Consider the following 24035-nt stretch of genomic DNA (forward strand, 5'->3'; position numbering starts at 1 on the left):
ATAATTGTTTAATATTGAAATACTAAATCTTGAACAGTTAAAACTAAGAAATATTGTTGCTTCAGAATATAATAATTTGAATATTCAATAATTTGTAATTTTATTAAAAAAGATTACTCTATAATATTTATTTATTGTAATTTAATCGAATCGATTCTTTTTTGTACTAAAGCATTTGTTGTAGTTAGTAGAAATCTAAATTTACTTAATGCATATAATTTTTCCATAATTAATAATAAATGATACATTAAATAATAGTAAAATTTAATAAATCCAAAATATAATTGAATACTTAACAAAACTTAAGTTGAAAATAACAATTTTTTATAAAAATTATTGATTGATTGTTTGATATATATATATATGTTGAAATAAATAATATAAAATATAAAAATAAATATATTTAAGTTTCAGTAAATTATTTCACGTGGATTAAAATTAAGGAACCGTTTATATTACATGTATATACAACTGAACGTATGATATTTGTTCAAATATTGAGGACAGAGCGACGAGATTTATTTTTTTTATTTGTGACTCTTGTTTATTAAATAAATTACAATAAATTTACATATAAGTTAAAAATAATATAAATAAATTTATATTTCTTAATTAAAGAAATTAATATTTGCTAAAATTAAAAATTAAAATAATTCTCATCATTAATTTTAAAATAATAAAAGTTTTATTTAATTATATATACGTTTCTTAATAGATGTATAATCTTATTCACGTTTATAAGATAAAACTGGTTATTTGAATAGGTACTTTCAAAAAATTCTGTTTTCATGTGAAATAATTTTTTTCAATGAATAACTTTAATTATAAATTGTAGATTCAATTAAAATTTCTGATTCAAAATCTTTTTTTGAACCATTTAATTTTTACTAGCGAAAGATACGATTTTTTCCCTACATTTTTCTAGTATTATTTCCTCTGTATATTTTATATTTTTTTTATAATTTTCTAATTAAACAATAAATGATTTACATTTCATTTAAAAAAAAAATTTTTGAATATTATGCTGATACAGAATATATATTTATATTTCATTTAAAAGAGAAAAAAAAATAAATATCTATATGTTATATTTATATAAGGTGTCCTGTTATTTATAATACAACTGGATGAGAGAATAATTTCTCATAAAAAAATAAGTTGATATTTCGTTTTTAAGAAAATTAAATTTAAAAATTTTTCAAGTATAAATGTAATTGGAACAACGATAATTAATAAGGAAATAATAACATTGCCCATGTTTATGAGTACAAACATGAACAACAATAGAAATCGAAATTTGAAATTTACAGTTAATACATGTACAATTCAACAAATTGTAAAATTCAATTTTCTTGAAAATAAAGCTTTAAAGATTTTATTTTACACTTCCAACTTATTCTTTTTTGAAAATAAATAATCATTTTTAGTATCGATTCTGTATATGATTCTGTATACGATTTAACCATTAGATTTAAAATTTATAGTACATAATTTATTATAAAAGAAAATCTGATTAAATGGATTTCAAAATGAAATAAAAGGAAAATAAAAGGGAAAAAAAAACTAAAAATACCAATTAAAAAAAAAATGATGAACGATGAATTAATAATATTTAGATATAAAAAGAGAAAGCAAAATGAAGATAAAAATAAAAAATAAAATAAATTATTCAGTGGGAATGAATTTGAAATTATGTTTGAATTATTTTTTTATGAAAAATTATGATTTCAATGAATAAATTTAAAATAAAAAATTAAATAATCATGTTATCAAATAATATCTTGTATAGTGTTCAATGAATGTTATTTATATATATGCATATATTATTTGCTTTTAAGTATTATAATTATATCTCTTCTTATTTGATCAATTATCATTATGCATAAATATTTATATTTTATTTTATTTATAATTTTATATATTTTATATATATATATAATTTTAGATTAATTAACAATTTATTTAATTAAAGATTCATAGCTTCATCAATACAGATTATAAAAATTATTCGTTTTATTTAAATTGCTTAAATTATTAATTATTTGTTTTATTTAGATTCCTTACAAATGTTTAAATTAATCTCTGTTTATATTGTTTATGATAATAAGTGGAGATCAACTGTAACGTATAGACATATGTATGTATACGATATTTAAATGCCTGAACTATAAATTTGAGATCAAAATAAACGATATTTGACATATATATGTAAATAAACAGTTATATTATCTAATATAATATGTCATATTATATTAGAAATATCATATTAGAAATATATCTCAAAAAATAAAAGGATTATAAAATTATTTAAATATATAAATGAAATTAGAATTTATTATCACAACTTTAATTAAAAATAGATTTGATTTCTTTTATTTAATAGATTGAGAATTTAAATTTTTATTAAATAATATATCCTAATATTAATATATATATATATATTATTAATATATTTTTTTTTATATCCATTATTATATGGAGTAGTTCTATAACTTCACTTCATTTCATAGATTAATATAAGTATAATATTGTTAAATATAAATAAATTATATTTTATTTCAAAATGAATGGATATAAATGAATGGATTGAATTAATCATTTGTTACACATTTTTATACATATTTCAATTCATTTGAATTAAAATTTATTAAGAATATATATAATAAATAAAAATTACGAAATAATTTTTTTCTATTTTCTTAACTTATACAAATTAAGAATTAATTAATTAAAAATATACTAAACTAATAAAAAATTTGATATTATTATTCCTAATTAAAATTATTCATAATATTGTTATATGTATTTTATTACATTCTAGTTGATTTAAATCTTGATTAAAATCTTTTAATAGAATAATATTTAAAATCAATTTATACCTTCATCAATGTTTAAATAAATAAATAATATCAAATTTATAAATAAACGATTACTTATAAATTTCAAACAAAATAATATTAACACAATACTAATAATAAACAATATTGAATAATAAAATATATATACATATATACATATAGATTCAAACATGTATAAAAATACATGATTATAATGGTGAATTTCTCAGACACGTCTTATACAAAGAGATTCATATCAAACCGGACATACCCATGAAACTTTATAGCTATTTCCATGAAAATTGGAGTAAATTACCAGCATACTTGTTGACTTTCTTTGTATCATGGAAACTTTTACTGGCATTTAAAATTTTCAAGTATATAACATATATATATAAAATATATATAAAATACAATCAAGAATTAACTTAATATTTTCTCGATTTATTTATTAAAGCAAAAATTGATTTATACTTGAGAATATATATTTGATGAAAGAGGTTCTAACAGCACCTTTACAGTCGGAAGAACCGATGACTAGCAACTGGCGAGGGGCCCTGAACTTCGTGTAAAAGGTATATGTATACTGGTCCAGAGCGCCCTTGCCTTCGCTTCGTCAGTTTTTTCATCGTCTGCTCTCGGACTGCTGCTTTTAAAGCGATCGTCACGGGCACCGCGCTTTTAAGCGGCTCTTTCACAGCAGGTGTGCACGCATGTCTTACTTGCTGCTATTCCTGCTATTTTTCTTCGATTTAATATTACTTTCAATCATTAAAATCGATAAACATATATTGGTATGCATATTAAAAACATTATGTAACGAAGAACAGATGTACCGCGCTGTAAGTTTCACTGAAACATTTTGAAGGAAAGTTGCTATGTGTACCAATGACAATTAAGTACAAATACTTGCTCTCGTACATCTCACGCGTATCTTAAACAATAAAATTAGTAAGGAGAACGTATAATTATGAATTTCGTTACAAACGTTGAATCTAAATTTAAATGTTCTGTTTTTTTATTATTTAAGTAATTTATTCTTTTGATAAACTGAGAAATTAGATGTGTAACAATTTGAATATTTATTTATTTAAAATATTGTAAAAATGTGATCTACTGAAAAATATATTACAAAATTATAAAATATATTATAAATATATATATAATATATTATAAAGATAACATTTTTGAAAATTCTTAGAACTATTTAAATAATAAATAAAAAATTTTATTGCATATTACGCAATTTTTTCACTTCAAATATTTAATAATTTCTGTATGTAATGCTAAAATATAATTCTTTTACTTTACATGATATCGAGTTTCTTCTTCGTTCAAATAAAAAAAGAAAATAAAAAATTATTTTTTATCATGGTTATTTCTATTTTAAATTAGAAAAAATAGAAAATATTGATATTTGTAATAAACTTATAATATTTTATGATATATTGAAATATTAATTTTTTACTAGCATCAATTTTAAGATATAAAAGATATTTCAATATTAGAATATCTTAAGACATTTTATTTCACGTGAAATATTTATATACCAAATTCTATATCAATTTTTTTTTGTTAAATTTTACAAAATTTTGCTAAATGATCATATAAAATAAATGGAATTTTTAAGAAAAACTCATTCATCAAAAGTTCAAGAGTTAAAAAATTACTGTTATTTTTGATTAGTGATAGCACTATCATAGTACAATTTTTTATAATATGATAACATTATCACAATACGTCTAATTTTTCCTAATATTATTTCTTTCTTAATATGTTAATATGTTTTATATATTTCATTTTTTATGAAATTTGTTTTTAAACCATCCCGATTATTAAATTTCTAATTCTATTGTTAAATATGTCTTATTTGTATTTTGATTTTATTAAGATTTTATTAAGATTAATTTATATTAAGATTAAAATTTAAAACTATATCAAATTTCTTATTAAATATATAGATTGACATATTTAAATTGTTATTGATTATTTTATGTTGAAAAGTTTGATTGCATATCATGAAAAGATACAAAAATACAAAAGTATCATTTTTTAAATAATGAAAAAAATTTTGTTTTTAAAAATTTTAATTTAAATAGTAATTAATAAATGAATTAAATGCTACAATATATTCAATTAATTGACATTAATAAATGTAATTAATAATATTAAAAATGAAAATTATTACAGTATTATAATCGAAATATTATTGAATTATTAATTAATCGAATTGCTAAATAAGAAAGTATGTATTTATAATTAAATAATTATATTATTTATTAACATTCTTAATAACGTATTTAAAAATTGCATTGTATCATTTATTTTTAATGATATATGAATATTTAAAAAAAAAATGATTTTAAGTTGATAATACATATTATTATAAATATTATAATAACATTATAAATATTGTACTATATTGTTTATATTACGATACAAATTAATAAATATATATATACACATACAAATTGTTATATAATATTCATATTTAAGAGCAACTTATTTAATTTAATTATTTTTAAAATATATAACGTTATTTGTAACTTATAACTTTATTTAATTAAATTATTATCACATATTCATTAGTTAGTATTTTCAAATTTTCAAAATAAAATAACAAAAATATTAACATATTCAAATCTATAAAATGTTTTAATCTTCTATTATGCAATATCAAATAATAATATATTAAAAGAATAATAAATATTTTTACTTATTACAAATAGATTTTTATAAAATAAATATAGAGATCTAGAATATAGAAATATAAAAAAGAATGAATCCATATAAGTTGTTCGTAAGATTTACATTTTAACGATATTACAAATAGTTTATATCGACAATGCGAAATCATGTTTCATTATAATTAATCATAGAATTATCGACATAGATATTATAAAAATTATGAACTTACCTTACAAACAGTTGTTCTTGATTATTTACTCTCCAGGATACTACGGTAGCTCCTAGAAAATGGAAAATATTGGTCAAAATTTGAATTCAGTTTTTTATTTGCAAAAATTATGATTTTCTACTTAATATTATTTCGTATAGAATTGAACTCTACCGCCGCGCACTTGTCATCTAGATAAATATCATATTCGAAAATTTAAAGAAAACCTACGGCGTGTTTACAATAACGTCATAACTAAATTAACACTTTTAAAAGAAATTTAAATATATTTGATGCATAAAAATCTATAATAATAATTAGAAAAAAAATAGCACATTAAATTTTTAGATAAACTATAAATATTCAATACGTAAATAGATATGTATGAATTTATAAATAAACATATGAAAACAGCACAAAAACTGGAGGTTAGGCCTGAGTAAAGGCGCGCACACACTTTATTTTCTTTTTAAACGAAATATAAAAATACGACACAAATCTGGGAACGATATTGTCAATATATATATATATATATATGTATATATATATATATATTATGGCATATATTTTTTTAAACTTTTTTCTCACGATATCATTTTTTTTTTTAATTTCTTTTAGCAACACCTCATGATGATGTGGAACATAGCTTTTCGAGATAAAGATGATTCGTTAAAGATACGTGTGTGTGTATATATGTGTGAATTAATATTATGTGTTTACACGTTATATTAAAATAATTATAATAAAACTTGATAGACAACTCGCAGATCTAATTGTTTGTATCAATCTGCACGCGCGCACACACCGTGTAAATTAATCGTGCAGGTGGTATTGTTGCCCCTGTCGAGCACGACAACGCTGGTAGCCGCTGCCATGTTTGAGTCGTGAATGCGCCGCCGACTCCTCGACCAACGCAGTCAACCTTTGTTCAATGCCCCTAGTTTACCCCCACCATATTTCGATTTACTACTTTAATATACAAGTCATTCATCGTTGAGTGACATCTGTAGGTTGTTCTTATAACTTTATATGAAAGCAATATTTACTTCGATAATAATAATATTTGATGATAAAAATATAATTTTAAAAAAAATTTTTATATTTAATATTAATATTTTTTGACAAAGATTAAATTTATTTATAACTAATATTATATAAACACGATATATTTTATATTGCTTTCTGTATTTATTTTATTTTTTCATTTAATTTTTAAATAAAAATTGACAACAATATTAAATTTGAATAGTTTACAATTGATATTTTTGATCAATACAATGATTAAAACGTTTCGTATAAGTAATTATTTTAAAATAGCTATTTAATAAAAAAATAATATTTTATTCTAAGATACAATGTTATTTAATTTCTACATGAATAAAACGAGTAAAATAATTTTACATTTTTATTATGCTATCTGTAAATATAATTGGAAGAACTTGATGACATTTGAAATTTCATTTTTAAAATACCCGCTACAGTCGAATCATGGACCAATCATATTACACAATTGCTGTATCTCTGAACGGCAACATTGGGTTTGTTACGTGAGTTGAAAACATGGCATCGTTGTAACTGTAGGTCAGAAGACGAGACCGGTTGACAGAAAGTTTGGTATTCTACATACTACTGTGATGTGTCGTTCGTTGTGTAGTGTCATCGTGCGTTGTATCAACTTGACGGAAAATTTACTGACAAGTCGCGTGTCAGCGACAGTTACAGTTATTTACGATAACGACAACGTGAATCGAAAATAATTAGCTGGCAGTGTGTGGTGCTGTGGGGCAGGAGACGATGAGGGTCGGGGGGATAATTCGGGTGGCGACTTGAGGGCAGAAATGTTGAAATTTGGTAGTAAAAGTGACGTTACGGTGGTGCATCGCGCCACTATTCGACTTCTAGACGACGCCGAAATTATCCACTGTGACTTTCAGGTGAGATACTCATTTAGTCACTACACGCGATAAACTATTGATGACGCTTGTACACGCGCTTTTACCCCTTTTCCTTCTTGCTGCCGGTAACGATCGCTCAGCTTCAAACAAGTTGAGAGTTTACCGGCTTGTGAATGCCTAAATATCTACATGTTAGCCAAAAGAATTTTGCATGAATGTCTGTACTTTGATTCAAACGAAATAAGCATTTCGATCGATTCCAGAAAGTAATCACTACAATTGTTAGTTTATCCAAAATTTTCTTTTTAATGCTAATTGTACTATTTAATGATTTGAATTGATATTTCTATAATAATCAGTATGAATTTAATGTTTCATATTTGTATATTATTATTATTAAATGTTATAAATAATCATCAATTATATTTTATATTGAATATAGATTAATAATTTAAAAATTTAATAACTTGAATTTTGAATATAATAAAATGAAAATGTTTTTTTTAACTATTAACAATTCGTTAAACCTGGAATAATGATAAATTGAAATTTATTATTTATAATATTTTAAAATTATATTTTTATTAATTAATATATTTATTAACATTATTTCAATTTAATTTCAATATGATAAATTAATGTTTTTTTCGTAATATTTATCGTGTGTTATGTGTATCTAATTTGTATACGTATGTATATATGTATGCACATATACAACAAGTTTAATGGCTTAGTGTTGCAAGCCACGTGCGTATAAGAATAAGAATATTAAAATATTGCAATTTGATATTTGATAATTATATCTTCGGTACTAACTATGAGTACTAGATAGTTGAATTCTTGTTTTATTTTTTGGATATATGTAATTTTGAACGAAAAATATATTTATCTAGAAATAAATAACTTTATAGAATTATATATCTAAAATAGATTTTGAAAATATTCTATTTGATAATTTTCAATATTTTTAAATATTATAATATTTATATTTCTTAATGTAATAGCAAATATAGAGAAATGACAGATGTATATTAAACATATGCATTTTGAACAATACATATGAATCCATATGCATACCATACATAGTGATTTTGATATTTTTTTATAAATTAGATTATAGATTATATATTTATTTTTTCTTTAAAACTAAAAAATAATATAACATAATAAAATATTAAATATGAAATATTAGATAAAAATTTGTTATCAAATATTTATATTTGCTATTATTAGAATACCTTTTATTATAATTTATATTTATAATTTATAACATAGAAAAATTAAAACTTTCAATAGTATTATATACATATATAGTAAATATATATATATATATATATATATATATATATATATATATATATATATATATATATATATATATGCATAAATACATAAATTATAAAATGGATACGATATTTTTGAAATGACATAAGTTATAAAAAAATTGTTTGAAGTTTTTATAGTTAAGAGAAGAATATTTGTTATATGAAATAATTTCATACATTTAAAGTTTTTTAATTTTTTGTTATTATTTTTAATACACGTTAGTATGTAATATAAAGGTAAATAGAATCACGTGTTGTTATATAACAAAATATCTTGATAACCAAAAATAACATAATTTTTGTACAATCAAAGAAAGAAATATAAATTTTAAAGATTAAATGTTAAGTTAAATAAAAGTTAAATGTTCAAGCATCTGAGAATAAAGCTGTTTTTGAAAGGAATTAACATTTTAATGGTTAAATTCAAAATGTTTATGGGATAAATTTATGAAATATGAATTTCTGAAGAATGGAAAATATACAATATAATCATTTTCATCAGAATTTGATTTTAACGTATTCATAAAAAAAAACGCATGAATTAAATAAAAATTTAAAAAGTTGGATAGAACAAAAAAATCAAAATTGTTGATTGTCGTATGATTGTTTTTATCTAATAATAAATTTAATGTCTAATAATTTTACTACTCAGAAATTCATAAGGTATTTAATTAAGAATAGATATAAATGAATATGAAATACAAAAAGAAATATAAAAATTCTGAAAATTTACATACTATAAGATTTTTTATTGAAATTTTCTATACGAATCGTAAATAAAAATAACTAAAATCATTTTGCGGTTTAAAACTTGGCAAATTTTGTTTTAATAAACGCTTAAATGATAGCTTAAATGATAGTTTTATAATGTGATCTGCTTATGTTTGTAATCATGCTTCGTAATATTTCATTCATACCTGATACGATTCATATCTATCCGTATCTGATTATGAATCTCGTGTTTCCGTATCGTTTTATAAATAGTTCGAAGAAAGCGGAAGTATACGAACCAACAGTCTTTCTAGAATGTCGATCAGATTATGATAGTGTAGATCATTATTTGTTTATCCGCAACACGTGCAATTATGCCGCACTACACATTGCCGGAATGCAGTGAATGTGGTTTCCGTTCAATGATCGTGACAATCGATGTTCCATGTGCATTGGAAGAAGGAATGAAAACAAGTCCTCTTTATTGATGAGGAAAAATTGAATATATCGATGGTCCAATTTGCTTGTTATTACTATGATTTATAAAAATGGAGAAGAAGAAAATAATGATAGTTTGGAATCGAATAGGAAGAAAAAATAAATTTACTCATCGAAAAGGAAATAAATAGAAAGAAATATTTCAATTCAATCGAAGATCAAATTAATGTGAACAGATAAGCAAAGATAAACTTATTTTTCAACATTACAATGTTGTTGATCATTGAAACAATATTAAATAGATGCATTGATATAAAATTTCTGAGAAAAGCTTACACATGCTGTATAGAGAAAAGGAAAGCAATATGAAAATAACGAAGGGATAAAAAGAATCAATTGTAATAGAATGCAGCAATTGATCTCTTAATATGAAATCTATACAAATAGAATAATTGAAGTTATTGAAAAGGAAGACAATTATGCCCACTGTTAATGTCACATTAATTAAATTATAAAATTTTATCTTATCGATTTAATTGCGTGACATTGCGCATTGATTTTGTGAATGAGTTGCTATGTCGCTTTAGTATCTCTCTGACTCTCCTCTGTACTGTGAAAATCAATGGAACGATACGACATTCAATAACAAGTTTTTTTTCTTTCTGCAATATGATATTTGTATAATTTCAAATTTCTAAATCGTTTTTTAAGATAAATTAAAGATAGCACGCACAAGCCATTGTTTTGTCTAGAACATCAACGATTCGTAATTTCGTTTTGGATTCTACTGATATGATCATATTTTAAAACGATTTACAAAATAACAATTGTCTATAATTTGTATACGATATGATATTAAATGTGAATTTTGCAGTCTGCAAATAAATATTGGTTCGAGTTTCGTTTCTTACAATGACAAACAATACACATTTCGCTTTATCTAATTTAAATCAACTTACAACTCAATAAGTAAACCTTAATTAAAATTAAATAAATCTATTTTTATATAATCAACTTTTGTATTTGTATGCTTGACCTTTAGAATTGATATTTCAAAAGTATCCCACGAATATATTAATGTTCCGTGTATAGTCTGCACATATGATCCGGCGGCATTGCTCGATTGCTGATGGACAGTGCACGCGAATTATATGTAAGCAATGTGTTTCGATATAAATTGGATTTAATTGGAGACAAAACGGATAATTAAAGGGATAAGGTTCAAGGACAAGTAGCTATCCTATCTATGAATTATCTGTATAAATTTATGTACATATATTGATTGTAATTGAAGGAAACATTATGCTTTACGTCTGTAAAGTATTATTTCTAGGCCTTGACTCGAATGGTCCTCTATAATAGAAAGTATTGATTAACGTTTTTCTCAAAAATAACCTTGCCCGTGTCATAAACCTTAACTTTCAACAGGCGTTAATGTTTGCACGCCTGGCATTTGGACATAAATTAACAATCTGGAAATCTGGAAAATGAACATATTGTTATAAATATGATTGTATAGCATTTTAATAAAAAAATTTGTTATAAATGTACGCCATGAATGTATAAAGTGCGATTAAAGAGTGTCCAAAATCTGAAATATGGAATATATCAAAAGCACAATGGATAAAATATATTATTTGTATAAAAAATTCTCTCTCTTATATTACTTTCAACGGGACAATAAAATTACATATTTTACGCAATTAGATCGTTTTATTTTAGAACAACTTTATATTCATTTTGAATCTTTAATGCTTCTTTTATTTTTTTTTAATTTTCTAAATAGCAGGTATGGTAAGATACTTCACATTATAAATAATTAACTCTCTTATAATGAAGTTGATTTCGTTAACACATGCATTAATTATGCAATAAATTAATTTATTCTTCTTCATCATTCGATTTTATAATCCGATCGAGTATTTTTGAGAAAATTATTAAAAAGAATGACATAATCTTTCTTTTATAAAAAAATTAATTTTACAATATAATAATTAGAAACAATTATTGACTTTAAAGATTTTACGGTAAAATATTAATATACTTAATTTACTTAATTTTGTATATCCTTGGTTTATAGTTAAGAAAACAAGGATTCTGTTTCACTTAAATTATGAAGCCTTTTGAATGGGATTAATTCGTCTCAGATATAAGAGTATACGTTATATGAGAGTTAGATGATGAAATCATAGTCCATTATACCTCAGAAGTTGTATGTAAACTCACATCAGTTCCTTGTACAAGAAGATATAATATATTCTGAACTCATAGATAGAAAGGTCATAATGTTATTTAGCATTATATTCAGTTAAGAATCAATTGATATCTAGTGAGATTTGATTTTTCTTCAGAGTCATTAATTACCTCTGTGAAATTCGTGAATCAATATTGATTTTATCCAGTTATTTCTCCAAGAACGTTCAATGCAGTCAGAAACGAGTATCATTGTAAAGATAAATATTGGCAATACCAACACTTTTATTTATTCGCAACACATAAGTTTGTAACAGTATTTTAAATTTACAACATAACCTGTACTCTGACTATTAAAGAATCGGATTGTATTGCGCACGATTGAAGCATTTTGATTGACTTCGAGTAGCAATATCCTATACGCTATATTTACGCTAAATTTTTACGGATTCATTATTTAGATTAATTAAAAATTAATTTTTAAATTATCCATAATTTATTAGTTAAACAGTGCATATAATTCAGATTATTTTTTATTCCATCTAAGTCGATCACTAAAAATCTGATTTATATCAAGAATTCTGTCTCAAGTATTAGACGAAGAAACATTGAAACGACGATATTCATATTAGCTGCGTTTGATAATTTTGTATTATACGTACTTTTGAAAAGAAAATGAGAATTACTTTGGAATTTTATTAACGGTTTTATGCTTACTATGGAAATTCCGTATAAACTAGTATTTTTGAGCGAAAGCATTGGCATGCATCCAATGAACGCGTGCCTCTTAAACAGAATACAAGATATCAGTATTCAGTACCATATACAGAATCGACATTGTACTACCGTATAAGTGGAACTATTTTTCAAAACTCATCAAGGATGGTTTCCCCAATAAGTGGAACTGTTCATCCAAAATTATTCATCAAAAATTTAACCAGTATACGATTTTTCGATTTTTTTTTTATTTCTGCAAATTTAACTTATAGAAAAAAATTAAAATTTCTGAGGCTAGTCTCGATCTTTATTACTAATTGTTACTAATTATCATCATTTATTGGACATGTATGACAACAATTGTTACTTCTTTCGAGATCCTCCATTTTGGTAGAACAGCTCGTGATTCTACAAGCACTTAAAGAACTCATAAAAGCGAGACATGAAAGGTCATTGCACGTAACAAGCTATCACGGAATATGGGCACAATATGACTTGTAAAAAGAAGAAACAATTTTATTATAAATCGTTTATAATGTAAAGAATTGAAAAATGTACCGATTGTTAATATCAAGTTTTTAACAATTGTGTAATGAGAGAATAGGAATAAATTAAATAAATAAAAAATAAGAATCAAAAAATGTTGTCCAGAAAAAAAGGAAATGTATTGCAGGGACGTTATTCTATATCATTGAATGCTGCAAGCAATAAGAATTAATAAAGGACTAAACTTAATTATTGCTTTGTTTTGTAAAACTTGCTCTAAGAAGTTCTAAACAAAAAAAAAAAAAAAAGGAAATAATAAATCTAACGCTTAAAAGGATATTTGTATTGCGACCAATATTCATCGATTGGAAATATTCGATATGCGAAAAAGTAGATATCAAAGATAGAAATATTTCATGAAAAAAGGTAGAAGATACAGAGAAGTTATATTAGATTGATGGTTTTTTAATGTGTGAAAATCTGTAAAAACATTGAAATTTAGAGTTTTGATTTATTTCTATGAATTTGAAGAAGTAGATCGAGCGTAATATAACAATTCTATTTTAAAATATCATCGTACGATGTTATATATCACAAGGAATTTGTTGTAGATTGTTCGAATTATTTGAATTTTTGAATAACATAGTACAATGGAAATATAGAGGCTATGCACAATAAATAGGAACCAACGAATAAGAAGAATGAAAAAGATATAGTAAAACTAGGTGTAAAACTAGGTAGATTTTTTTTTAGTCGAATTCTTCTTCTTTTCTTTACTTTCTAAGATGGTAAATTATATAAATTACAGCTTGTAGATTAATAAAAAATGTAAAAAGAGTTTTCTTCTTTATATCATTTTTTTCTGTTTTAAAATTAATATTTGAAAAGTATTTAAAAAAATATAAAAGATATTTCTTAATATTTTAATATATGTATATGTCTTATTTATAATTATATCATATAATATTTTAAAATATCTTGCAATTAATCAAGTTTTTAAGAAATTTATCTATATTAAATTTGTTATTCTTCCATTGCATTTTTATCATCTTTAATTTTGTATGGTACAATTGTTGATTTATAATTAATAAAAGTTAACTTTTTAATTGGTGCAGTTGACGTGTATTGATTTAGCTTTATTAAATTTGATGCACTAGTTCTCGACTAATTATATTTGCAATAGTTTATTGGAGTTTTTGTAAAATTTATTTGTCTCTCTATTTCTATTATGTCACTATTTATTCTTATATTTATTATATTCTTTATATTATCTTTATTATATTCTTTATATTATTCTTCTTTTCTTCGTATTTGTATGTGTTTCGAAACTAAATTCATTTTAACTGTTCTGTTCAATAAATAAAAAATGTCAATACAAATTCTATTATAAATATATTTTATTAACATAGAGTTGGAGGTATTTATGAAATATTCTTTTTAATAAAAATTAACTATATGTTGTACTAATTTGTAATAGCATAGTTTTTTAATTTTTTAAAATAAATAATATTGTATATATATATATAGGAAATTTAGTTAGATTGAATGTTTCTTGAATATTTAATATAAGCTATTTATATTATCTTGTTTTTGTTAGTTATTTAAGACAAAAGGCATTGTAACCCATAATATAGTTGAATAATAACTTATAGACATATATAAATAATGAAGCGTTAAATTCAGATTGGTTGAATGAATGAATTTTTCAAATAATTTACTAAAGGACTACTATGAATTTATGAAAAGTGCATTTGGATCTGATTTTTTTTTTTTGCTTGATTTATCAATTGAGTTCAATCTTGACTGTTTTTTAATTTGCAAGAACTTATTTAAACATATATTAAATATTTACTATTTGAATCATTAATTCTCGTGATAGATGTTTGTGATGATGATTTGATTTATTCCTATAAGATCTATTGGAAATTCCCTGTTTATGTTTGTAATAAGGATTGATATTAATTCTTAGATAATTGCATTGGAAATATGCTCTTTGAATATTGTTCTTGACTTGAAGGGAAGATAATGAATTGTTAATATCTCGTTATGATGTTATTGAAGACAATATTGGAGTTCAATGAGCTTTAATTTTTGATTTGAGGCGTTCCACAGTGTATAATTGAGAGTAGTTTAGCGTTATCGATTTGTATGATCATTCTGAAGTGATCTAATCTATTCATGAATTCAATATGCTAATGTTGCATATTTTCATATGATTTTGAAGATTTTATTCTTTCTTTCTTGAGTTCTCCTGCATGTAATGCTTTGTATTCCATGTTTTCTATTTTGTTCTTTTGTGAAATGTTTTAAAAGAAATCTATGTACAAGATGAATGATAATGGTTTGACGTTTTCATTGTTGATTTGAGAATAATGAAGGATTTGAAAAAAGTATTGGTTGAGGATGGATGTGGTTAATTGTGGACTTTTTTGTTAAATACGTAAGAAAAACTAGATATTTGCTCGTTGAGTAGTTTTCTTAACGATCGATAAAAATGCTTAATAATGAGATGTTCTTTGCTTTCGTGCACGTTCATGTTTAGTATTTCTATTGCTTGTTGCAGTTTATTAAGATGTATTTATGTTCTTGAAATCGTATTTCTTGCGGTATTCTTACGTTTTCTTTCTTTTTTTTTTTTTAGGTGAAGATAATTTCGTAAATAAAATTGCTTTCTGAATAAGAATTTTTATAAGTTTTACTAAGACTCACATATAAATATTGGATATGCTTTTTTTCTTTTTTTTTTTTTTTAATTAATATTCAAGTTTTTTTTATAAAAAAGAGTTTGAGTATTTATTTATTTATATTAAAACAGTAGTAGTTCGTAAAGACGAAAAATCTGAAAAATTTCAAAATTAATTGGAGATTTCGATAAAAATTTCAATAATGAATAAAATTTTTTTCTTTATATACAAATATTTATTCAAAAATCTGATTTATCATCTTTTCAATTATTAGTATTTTTTCCTCAATTTCTTTGTTAAAATTCAATAACAAACTTTTTTCAGCCTTGAAATATTTGAAAACTGCCAATTGTTCATATTAATATCCTATATCGTAATGTACCACAAATTTTTTATTGGATATTCCTGAGAACATGTTGGCCGTTTCAATAAATTGATATTAAACGTTTCAAACTACAACTGTCGTTTTTATTGGATTTATACATATCTATAGCTATAGCTTTTCAAACCTTGGCTTTTATCTGTCGAGACATTGTTTTCTTGGTATATTCATTTCGATTTTTCGAATAGAGAAAATAGTAAACAATTTGTCAATATTTCAATGTATTTCCAACTATTCATACTAGAAGAAGAAAAAGATAATAGCATAGACATATTATTATATTTTTTTTCCATTTACATATTATTCTTATTTTTAGTTATATAGACTAAATTTCATAATATGATTGCTTCTTGTAAATCACTCGTCTTATGAAAAAATATTTCACGATATAGAAGGAAAATATGATATTTTGTTATTCATTTTTTTTATAAATGGATATTGAATCAAAACGAAGATCAAATTTGTTTTTTTTTTTTAATATTTCGCTTAAAATAAAAAATTATTATTTTAGTGAGTATTTTAATTTAAATTTTGTAAAACTTATTCTGAAAAAAAAAACATATAAAGCACGATATTCTTTTGTTATTAATTATTTTACGTAATCATGATTATTTAAAGTAGTTATGATACGAGATTCCTTTATATTATCTTTTTCTGCAAAAGTTTCTTCTTTCTAATAACGTGAAATTGAAGTGAAGTAGATACAAAACTTAATATGTTATTTATGTTGATTGATTCACTAGTCTACTTACTTACCTTGACCCTATGCACAGTTGTCTTTCTATATACATAACCAGATACTTATTATCGACTTTATTATCGTCTTACGTGATATAAAACGATTATACTTGTTGATTTCGACAAAGGTTGCAATGCTAATTATACGTTATATCTATATAATTATATTTTCTGCATAATAGATTGTCACGTAATATTTGTTTGTCATCAAAAATTATATTTAACAATGATAATTAATTCTTGATAATATATATCCAAAGAAGTTTCTTCTTTTTTTTTAAACTAATATATTTTTGTGTCTTTGATTTGTTATTTTATTCTAGAATATTTACACTCTACTCTCATAGTGTCTTGATCATGTAGAAAAAAATCTATAAGCATACTATAAGATTTATAAAGAAGATATATGTATAGCTCGTGCATTAGGATGAAGGAAAGGAATTTCTTTCTTCTTCGAAGAAATCGACTCACGTTCAAGTCGATTTATAATGGATCAATTTATTTATTATGAAAATATAAACGATATTTTTTAACATTATTATATCGATTTTTGATTAGAAACGAAAAGTTAATTATGTTTCTTTTTTTTTTCAATGTTTGGATAATTTCCACATTATATTATATACATCATTGCACAAGAGTTATCGATTTCTATTTTCACATAACTATAATACATCAAGAGAAATAGACACACATTATTTTATTCTCTCACTCGAGAATATTGTTCTTTACATGTTAATCATTCAATAAGATATATTGTTTAAAATTATTGAAAGAAGAATCATTTATGGAAATTATATCTAATTTTTTGGATTGAATTATACTAGATATAGTATATATATATATATAAGATGTTATTAATTTTTATTTTCTCAAAAGTAAAAAAAAATAGAAGAAAAAGAAGTTTCATTATTCTACTTAATGTGATGACCAGAATAAATTTTTAAAATATACAATGATGGAATATGAAATATCAATGTTACGATTTTTAAAGTGATGCCTATTTTTTTCTTTATATTTTATGATAGTGATTGTTGAAACAATTTGTTATAATTTATTAAATTGATAAAAAAAGTAGTCGTAGTTCATAAAAATTCGTGAAATAAAATTTTTTCTTCAACTTTATAGAAGATGTCTTCGATGGATCGATTAATCATCATGCTTTTAAAAATTCACAAAATATTAAAAATTCTTAAAAATTATTTTCGTTAATCATTAAATCAATTATTGAAAATTCATCAATATTTTACTGCTATCATAAAAAGAAAACAATAATTTAAAAACAAGCTATGATATTATCATTTCATGTACATTATAGTAAATTTGCTGTATTAAAAACATATATTTTTCTTAATTATTGCAACAATTAAACTAATCATAATTGTATCTTTAAATGAAGTGTTAAATTATATGTTATTTTGAATAAAATTTTGATCAGTCATTTTTCAAATGATATTACATCATTTTGAATTTATTTACAGTTTTATGGAAAAATAGTGCAGAAAACAAGGAACAACAAAATGCTTTATGCTTTTACATTCATCACTAAATTGTATTTCTTAATTGTTATAATAAATATTAAATTTATCATATTGCATATGAAATAAAAAATAATGAAACTTTTTCCATTTTTTCTAAAATATTATAACGTGAACAGTTTGTATGATCTATTATGATCTATATAACGTATAAATATATTATATCTAGAATTCCAATTGATTATAAACTAGAACTTGATTATAGACTAGAATTTCTCCTTATAATACTTTTCCTTATAGTACTTCGTGATATCATGAATCGTTATGTTTCTAAATTACATGTTGCCATCGTGATCATTACAAAGTGTTGCGTATTCACAGTAAGAACACGCAATAGATAGTTTAATAATGGATATAATAAAAATTATAATATTACAATAATATATAAATTTGTGATGCATCGAGAAAGAAAAATTAAATTTAACCATTGTGGTATTTTAGTTTTTATTTTCCACAGAGATGGCGGTAATCGTATCCGGATGCATTATCTTTAAATCATGCATGTATGAATGTATCGTATATGTATGAAATATATCAATGAATGATAATTTTTATTATAAGAAATCTGATAATTCGTCGTAAATTTATTACTTTATTATTGAATATTGTTAAGTATTTTTTCAATTATTCTTTTAAGATATGTTTTATGACCATCAAAATATCAATATTTTATCCATTATTAAAATATTTTTGAAAACGCAATAAATCTCTGTATTCATCAATCTTATATTTATCAAATCCAATATTCATCGCTAAAAATTTCCTAAAATTGAATGATTTATTTTTTTGTTATCAGGATTTTTCAATAAAAATTAAATTTTGTGCTTAAGATTATATTTATTTGAATTTCAATTAAACGTTGAAAACTCGTTATTCCCTTTTCCCTTAATTTTTCCTTAATTTTTCTTGAAAAAATTAATTCAGGAATAGATTGGTAAACATAAAGATTCCACAAAGATTCGTGCAATGTTTTTGCACAAAATTGATGATATTACGAGATCGTAAAATCAATAAAACAACGAGATATCAGAAGTAATGTTTCGACAATGATCAATGATCAGATAATGAATTTTTAATTAATAATTCTTGGAAAACAAAGAAAAATTCAAATGCAAATAACTTTACATATGGTATGTCGCATTTAAATAAGTCGATACTACTTCTTAATGATTACAAGTTTGTCAAACTTGTCGATATATTCTAAAAATATTACATAAATCTACGAACATCTTATAAACAAAAATACTAATGAAAAAATCAAAATTAAAAAATTCAATACCAATAAATGCAATTACTGTGATATAATAGTGAAATATATATCATTAATGTTATATATTTAGTATTAAAATTAATGTGAATAATTAATATTAAACTAAAATTAAATATTAATTTAATAATTATAAATAGTAACTCGTATAAAATTATTTATAAATATCGCTTAATTGTTCGCTTGAAATTTTCTTTTTTTGTTTATAACTTTTCAATAAGACATTGAAAAAGTTCATATAACATTTTTTGCTTATTCAGAATTGGCAAAGTTTGGTATTTTAAACCTGAAATATTTTATACGTATTGTCGTTCATTCTAAACAAGACGTACAAATACGTACAAATATCGAAACTTGTACAACAATCAATCGTATAGTAAGTTAAACAAACTTATGCATGTGCTTTTTATGATGGGATTATGATAGAGTACATCACTATTTATTTATGCGCAACATGCGTAACCACGTTCCATCACATACTGTCGGAATGCAACGAATGAGGTTTCCGTGCAATGATGAGCATTGGAAGAAGACATGGAAATGAGTTCTATTCATTGACGAGGAAAAATTGAATGCATTGATGGCCCAGATGGATTTGCTTGTTATTACTTATACGACTTATAAAAAGAAACAAAGGTGAAAAAAATTACGATACACGGTAATGGCGTGATAATTTGGAATCGAATACAAAGAAAAAGTAAATTTACAATAAATCATTGAAAAAAAAAATAAATAACAAGAAATATTTCAATTCAATAGGAGATCAAATTAATAATAATAAAGAAAATAATAAGAAAATAATAATCGAAAGCAAATTTGTTTTTCAACACTATGCCAATTATCGAGATAAAATTAGATAGATGCATTGATATAAAATTTCTGAAAAGATACATATGCTGTATAGAGAAAGGAAAATATGACAATAATAAAGGATTAAAAAGAACCAATTATAATAGGATGCAGCAATTGATCTTTTAATATATGAATGTATATCTGTATAAAGATGATTGAAGTTATTGAAAAAGAAAACAGTTATGCTTATTATTAATGTTAATTAAAATTTTTATCTAAATATATGTATGTTGATTTTGGAATGTCGCTTTTATATTGCTTCGATGAGTTTCTTGCGAATACTGAAAGTCATCGAACAGGATATTATTTAATAATAGATTCCTTTTTTCTGTGACATAATTTACTGTGACGTAATTACATAATTATACAAAATCTTAAGTTATCTTTGAGAAATTAGAGGTAGCGTCATTTCACATGCTATCATTTTGCTGAGACTATAATTTTATTCTAGATTCTATGATTTAACGTCTTAAGATTGGTTATTTACATTATGTCATGAAATAATAATATACAAAAAGAATATACAAAAAATATAACTAAAAAAGGAAACTAATGTTTATCATTTTTATTGATTTATATTGATTTATATTTATTCTTATATCTATATCAAATTGTATAGAAAATATTTTAAGGAATTGAATGAATGATAATTTTGTCTCACAATTGACAGATAATTGTCCACAAATAATATGTATACATTCTATTATAGATAATAGGAGACAAAATGGTATATATATATATAAGTTCCGGGACATTTCGCGGATACATATTGGACATCGTTAGTTTAGCTAGTTATTGATATAATTCAGGAAAACTATTGTTTAGAAGCTTAATTATTATAATCTTCCTATTTATTTCAATTTTCTTCAAATAATCAATTCAGTGTCCAGTTTCAAAGATTTATTAATATGTTGACTGAAATGTTCCTTTTTTTAAGAGAAAATTTAGAGGATCTTTGGAATTATATTTCTTTGATATTATCTTTGGTATATTTCGTAGAATAAATTCCATTTGAGCGTGAATGGAGTGAGATCTTGGTACGTTTTGAGACGATATTTTGCAACTATGCCAATCTCAACGGCAAACAACATTATCCTACACTCGAGAAAATTTATTACAAACACTCGTGGATCAGTTTTCTTGGAACCCAGTGAGCGGCATAGTCTAATTCTTGTAAGAATTTTCCTCAGATTGGGGATATAACCAGGTCATTGTACTCCAACCAAGAAGATCTCAGAGGATTTGTAGCTTTTGTAAAATTCGAACATTTTGAGCTACACAGTTACTCTAACAGTCATTTCTTCATTTTTCTGTTTCTGTGTTGCACAACAATACAACAACTTTTGCGTTTGTTTTGACCTCTAGAATCGATCCTCCTCCAAAGGTGTTCCACGAATACATTAACACCCTAGATGTATCACGTGTAGATATATCACGCTAGGCGTGGACATTATCATAGTAATCGGTAGATAGTCTAGCGGTGACTTGCTCGATTGCTGACTAACAGTGTACGCGAATTGTTTGCAGATAATGTCTGTCAGTGTAAGCCGATCTTTAGACTTCGCATAAGCGTCAAAAAAAATAAACGTTACGCTCTTTTTGTCGTTCGATATATTGTATAAGAGCGGCTAATTGAATTATATTCGTGTAGCGGTTTCCCTTCTATGATCCGCTGTTTATCTTAAAGATTTTATTCGCATCAATTTGCTTTCGTGAACGAGACTTGAACGAATGAATTGAATTGAAGTACACGTTCGAACATATGGAAGCAATGATTAAGAAACATAACGGGATGAATTATAAAATGATTGTTACATATGTATGAGAATACGTGAAATGTTTGGATTGTTGCTTTCTATAAAAGTTTTGTGCTGTTCATCAAAAATTTAAAATATTTCATGAAATATTGGTATTATGAAAAATCGACGAATATAAGGAAAACAAGTGCATGAAAGAAAAGAAAAAAAAAAAAGGAAAAATATGTAAGAAGTCATAGACAAATATTATTTTCTCTCGTTTAATATTACCTATTTGCGTCGATATTACAATTGAAGAATTTTTAAAATTTATACACACGTATACATATGTTTACTATCATTTTTTTTTATATATATATATATTATTATATATTATTTTGTATTAATTAAAATGAACAATATTCTGTATGTCCTGTTATTGTTTTTTTTCTCAGGTTTTTTTGTCCTGATATTATTTATAGGGTAAGTCCGGACTTATTGTTAAGTATTTATTATATTTGTATGAATATTGTATTGTAAGTGAGCATGTATCATTTATAGAATGATTGCTTTCTATAGGATAATATACGCTGTTATACATCTACGTGTAAATTATGTAATTTTATGCAATTTTGAGTATGATTGTTATATTGAGACTAGTTATTGTGATATCCAGTAAGATTATTTGAAGATTATTTGGATTATTTATTGTAATGTTATCTTGATGTCTAGATTAATTTGTCTAGAAATAAATTGTGGTTAGTTATTGTGATAGAAATAAATGGTTGTTAATAATCTAATGTTTAGACTTTTCTAATTTTTGTAATATTTGCAAATAATCGTTTATAACTTAAATTTTTATTTTATGTTAAATAATTAAATTATTATTAATTTAATCTCACAAGTTTCAGTTTCAAAAATAAACTACATTTGTACGATATTTTTTATATAAGTTTGAAATAGAGGCAAAAAAAAATTAAAAAAAATAATTAAGAAAACATTAATTAAAATTAAAATTATTAAAAACATCGATTAAATTTTTTTTAAATATTTATAATTTTTGTTTTTACATTTATCATTTTGAATAATACAATTTCAGATTCGATTTATTAATAATTATCATTAATGATTTAAAATATTATAAATTAGCAAAACGAATCATAAAAAGTAGAGTAAAATGATTTGAACAAATCGAAATGTATCATATGTCGTAAATAGGGATATTATTTATTAATTTGAAATTTAGATAATCAAGCAATATTTACGCTTATTAATAACTATTATGATTGAAATATAATTTCTTTCGTTAATATTTATTGACAACGAAAAAAATTTTCAAT

General features: G+C 23.2%; 2 protein-coding genes across 9 annotated transcripts in view; one reads left to right on the plus strand and one right to left on the minus strand.

Moving 5' to 3' along the window:
• LOC100863541 (uncharacterized) overlaps positions 1-6683 on the minus strand; it is a 28831-nt gene extending 22148 nt beyond the window's left edge. The window contains exons 1-2 of the mRNA XM_086908490.1: positions 6539-6683; positions 5755-5806 (exon numbers count right to left, since the gene is read on the minus strand). Of these exons, the coding sequence (XP_086764616.1) occupies positions 5755-5806; positions 6539-6608 (122 nt within the window). The 5' untranslated portion in view covers positions 6609-6683. The remainder of the gene's footprint in view (positions 1-5754; positions 5807-6538) is intronic.
• Positions 6684-6907: 224 nt separating this feature from the next.
• The window catches only part of Frmd5 (FERM domain containing), a 60705-nt gene continuing 43577 nt past the window's right edge, over positions 6908-24035 (plus strand). For 6 of the 8 annotated variants that reach the window (XM_086908491.1, XM_086908492.1, XM_086908497.1 and 3 more), the window contains exon 1: positions 6908-7667. In XM_086908491.1, the coding sequence (XP_086764617.1) occupies positions 7572-7667 (96 nt within the window). In that variant the 5' untranslated portion in view covers positions 6908-7571. Of the gene's footprint in view, positions 7668-21780; positions 22942-23150; positions 23179-24035 lie in introns of those variants that run through there. The other 2 variants (XM_086908495.1, XM_086908496.1) reach the window with 2 other exon arrangements.

Source organism: Apis florea, unplaced genomic scaffold (genome assembly GCF_048593485.1).
Source record: "Apis florea isolate Af1SG1 unplaced genomic scaffold, ASM4859348v1 contig_3078_pilon, whole genome shotgun sequence".
Lineage (NCBI taxonomy): Eukaryota > Metazoa > Arthropoda > Insecta > Hymenoptera > Apidae > Apis > Apis florea.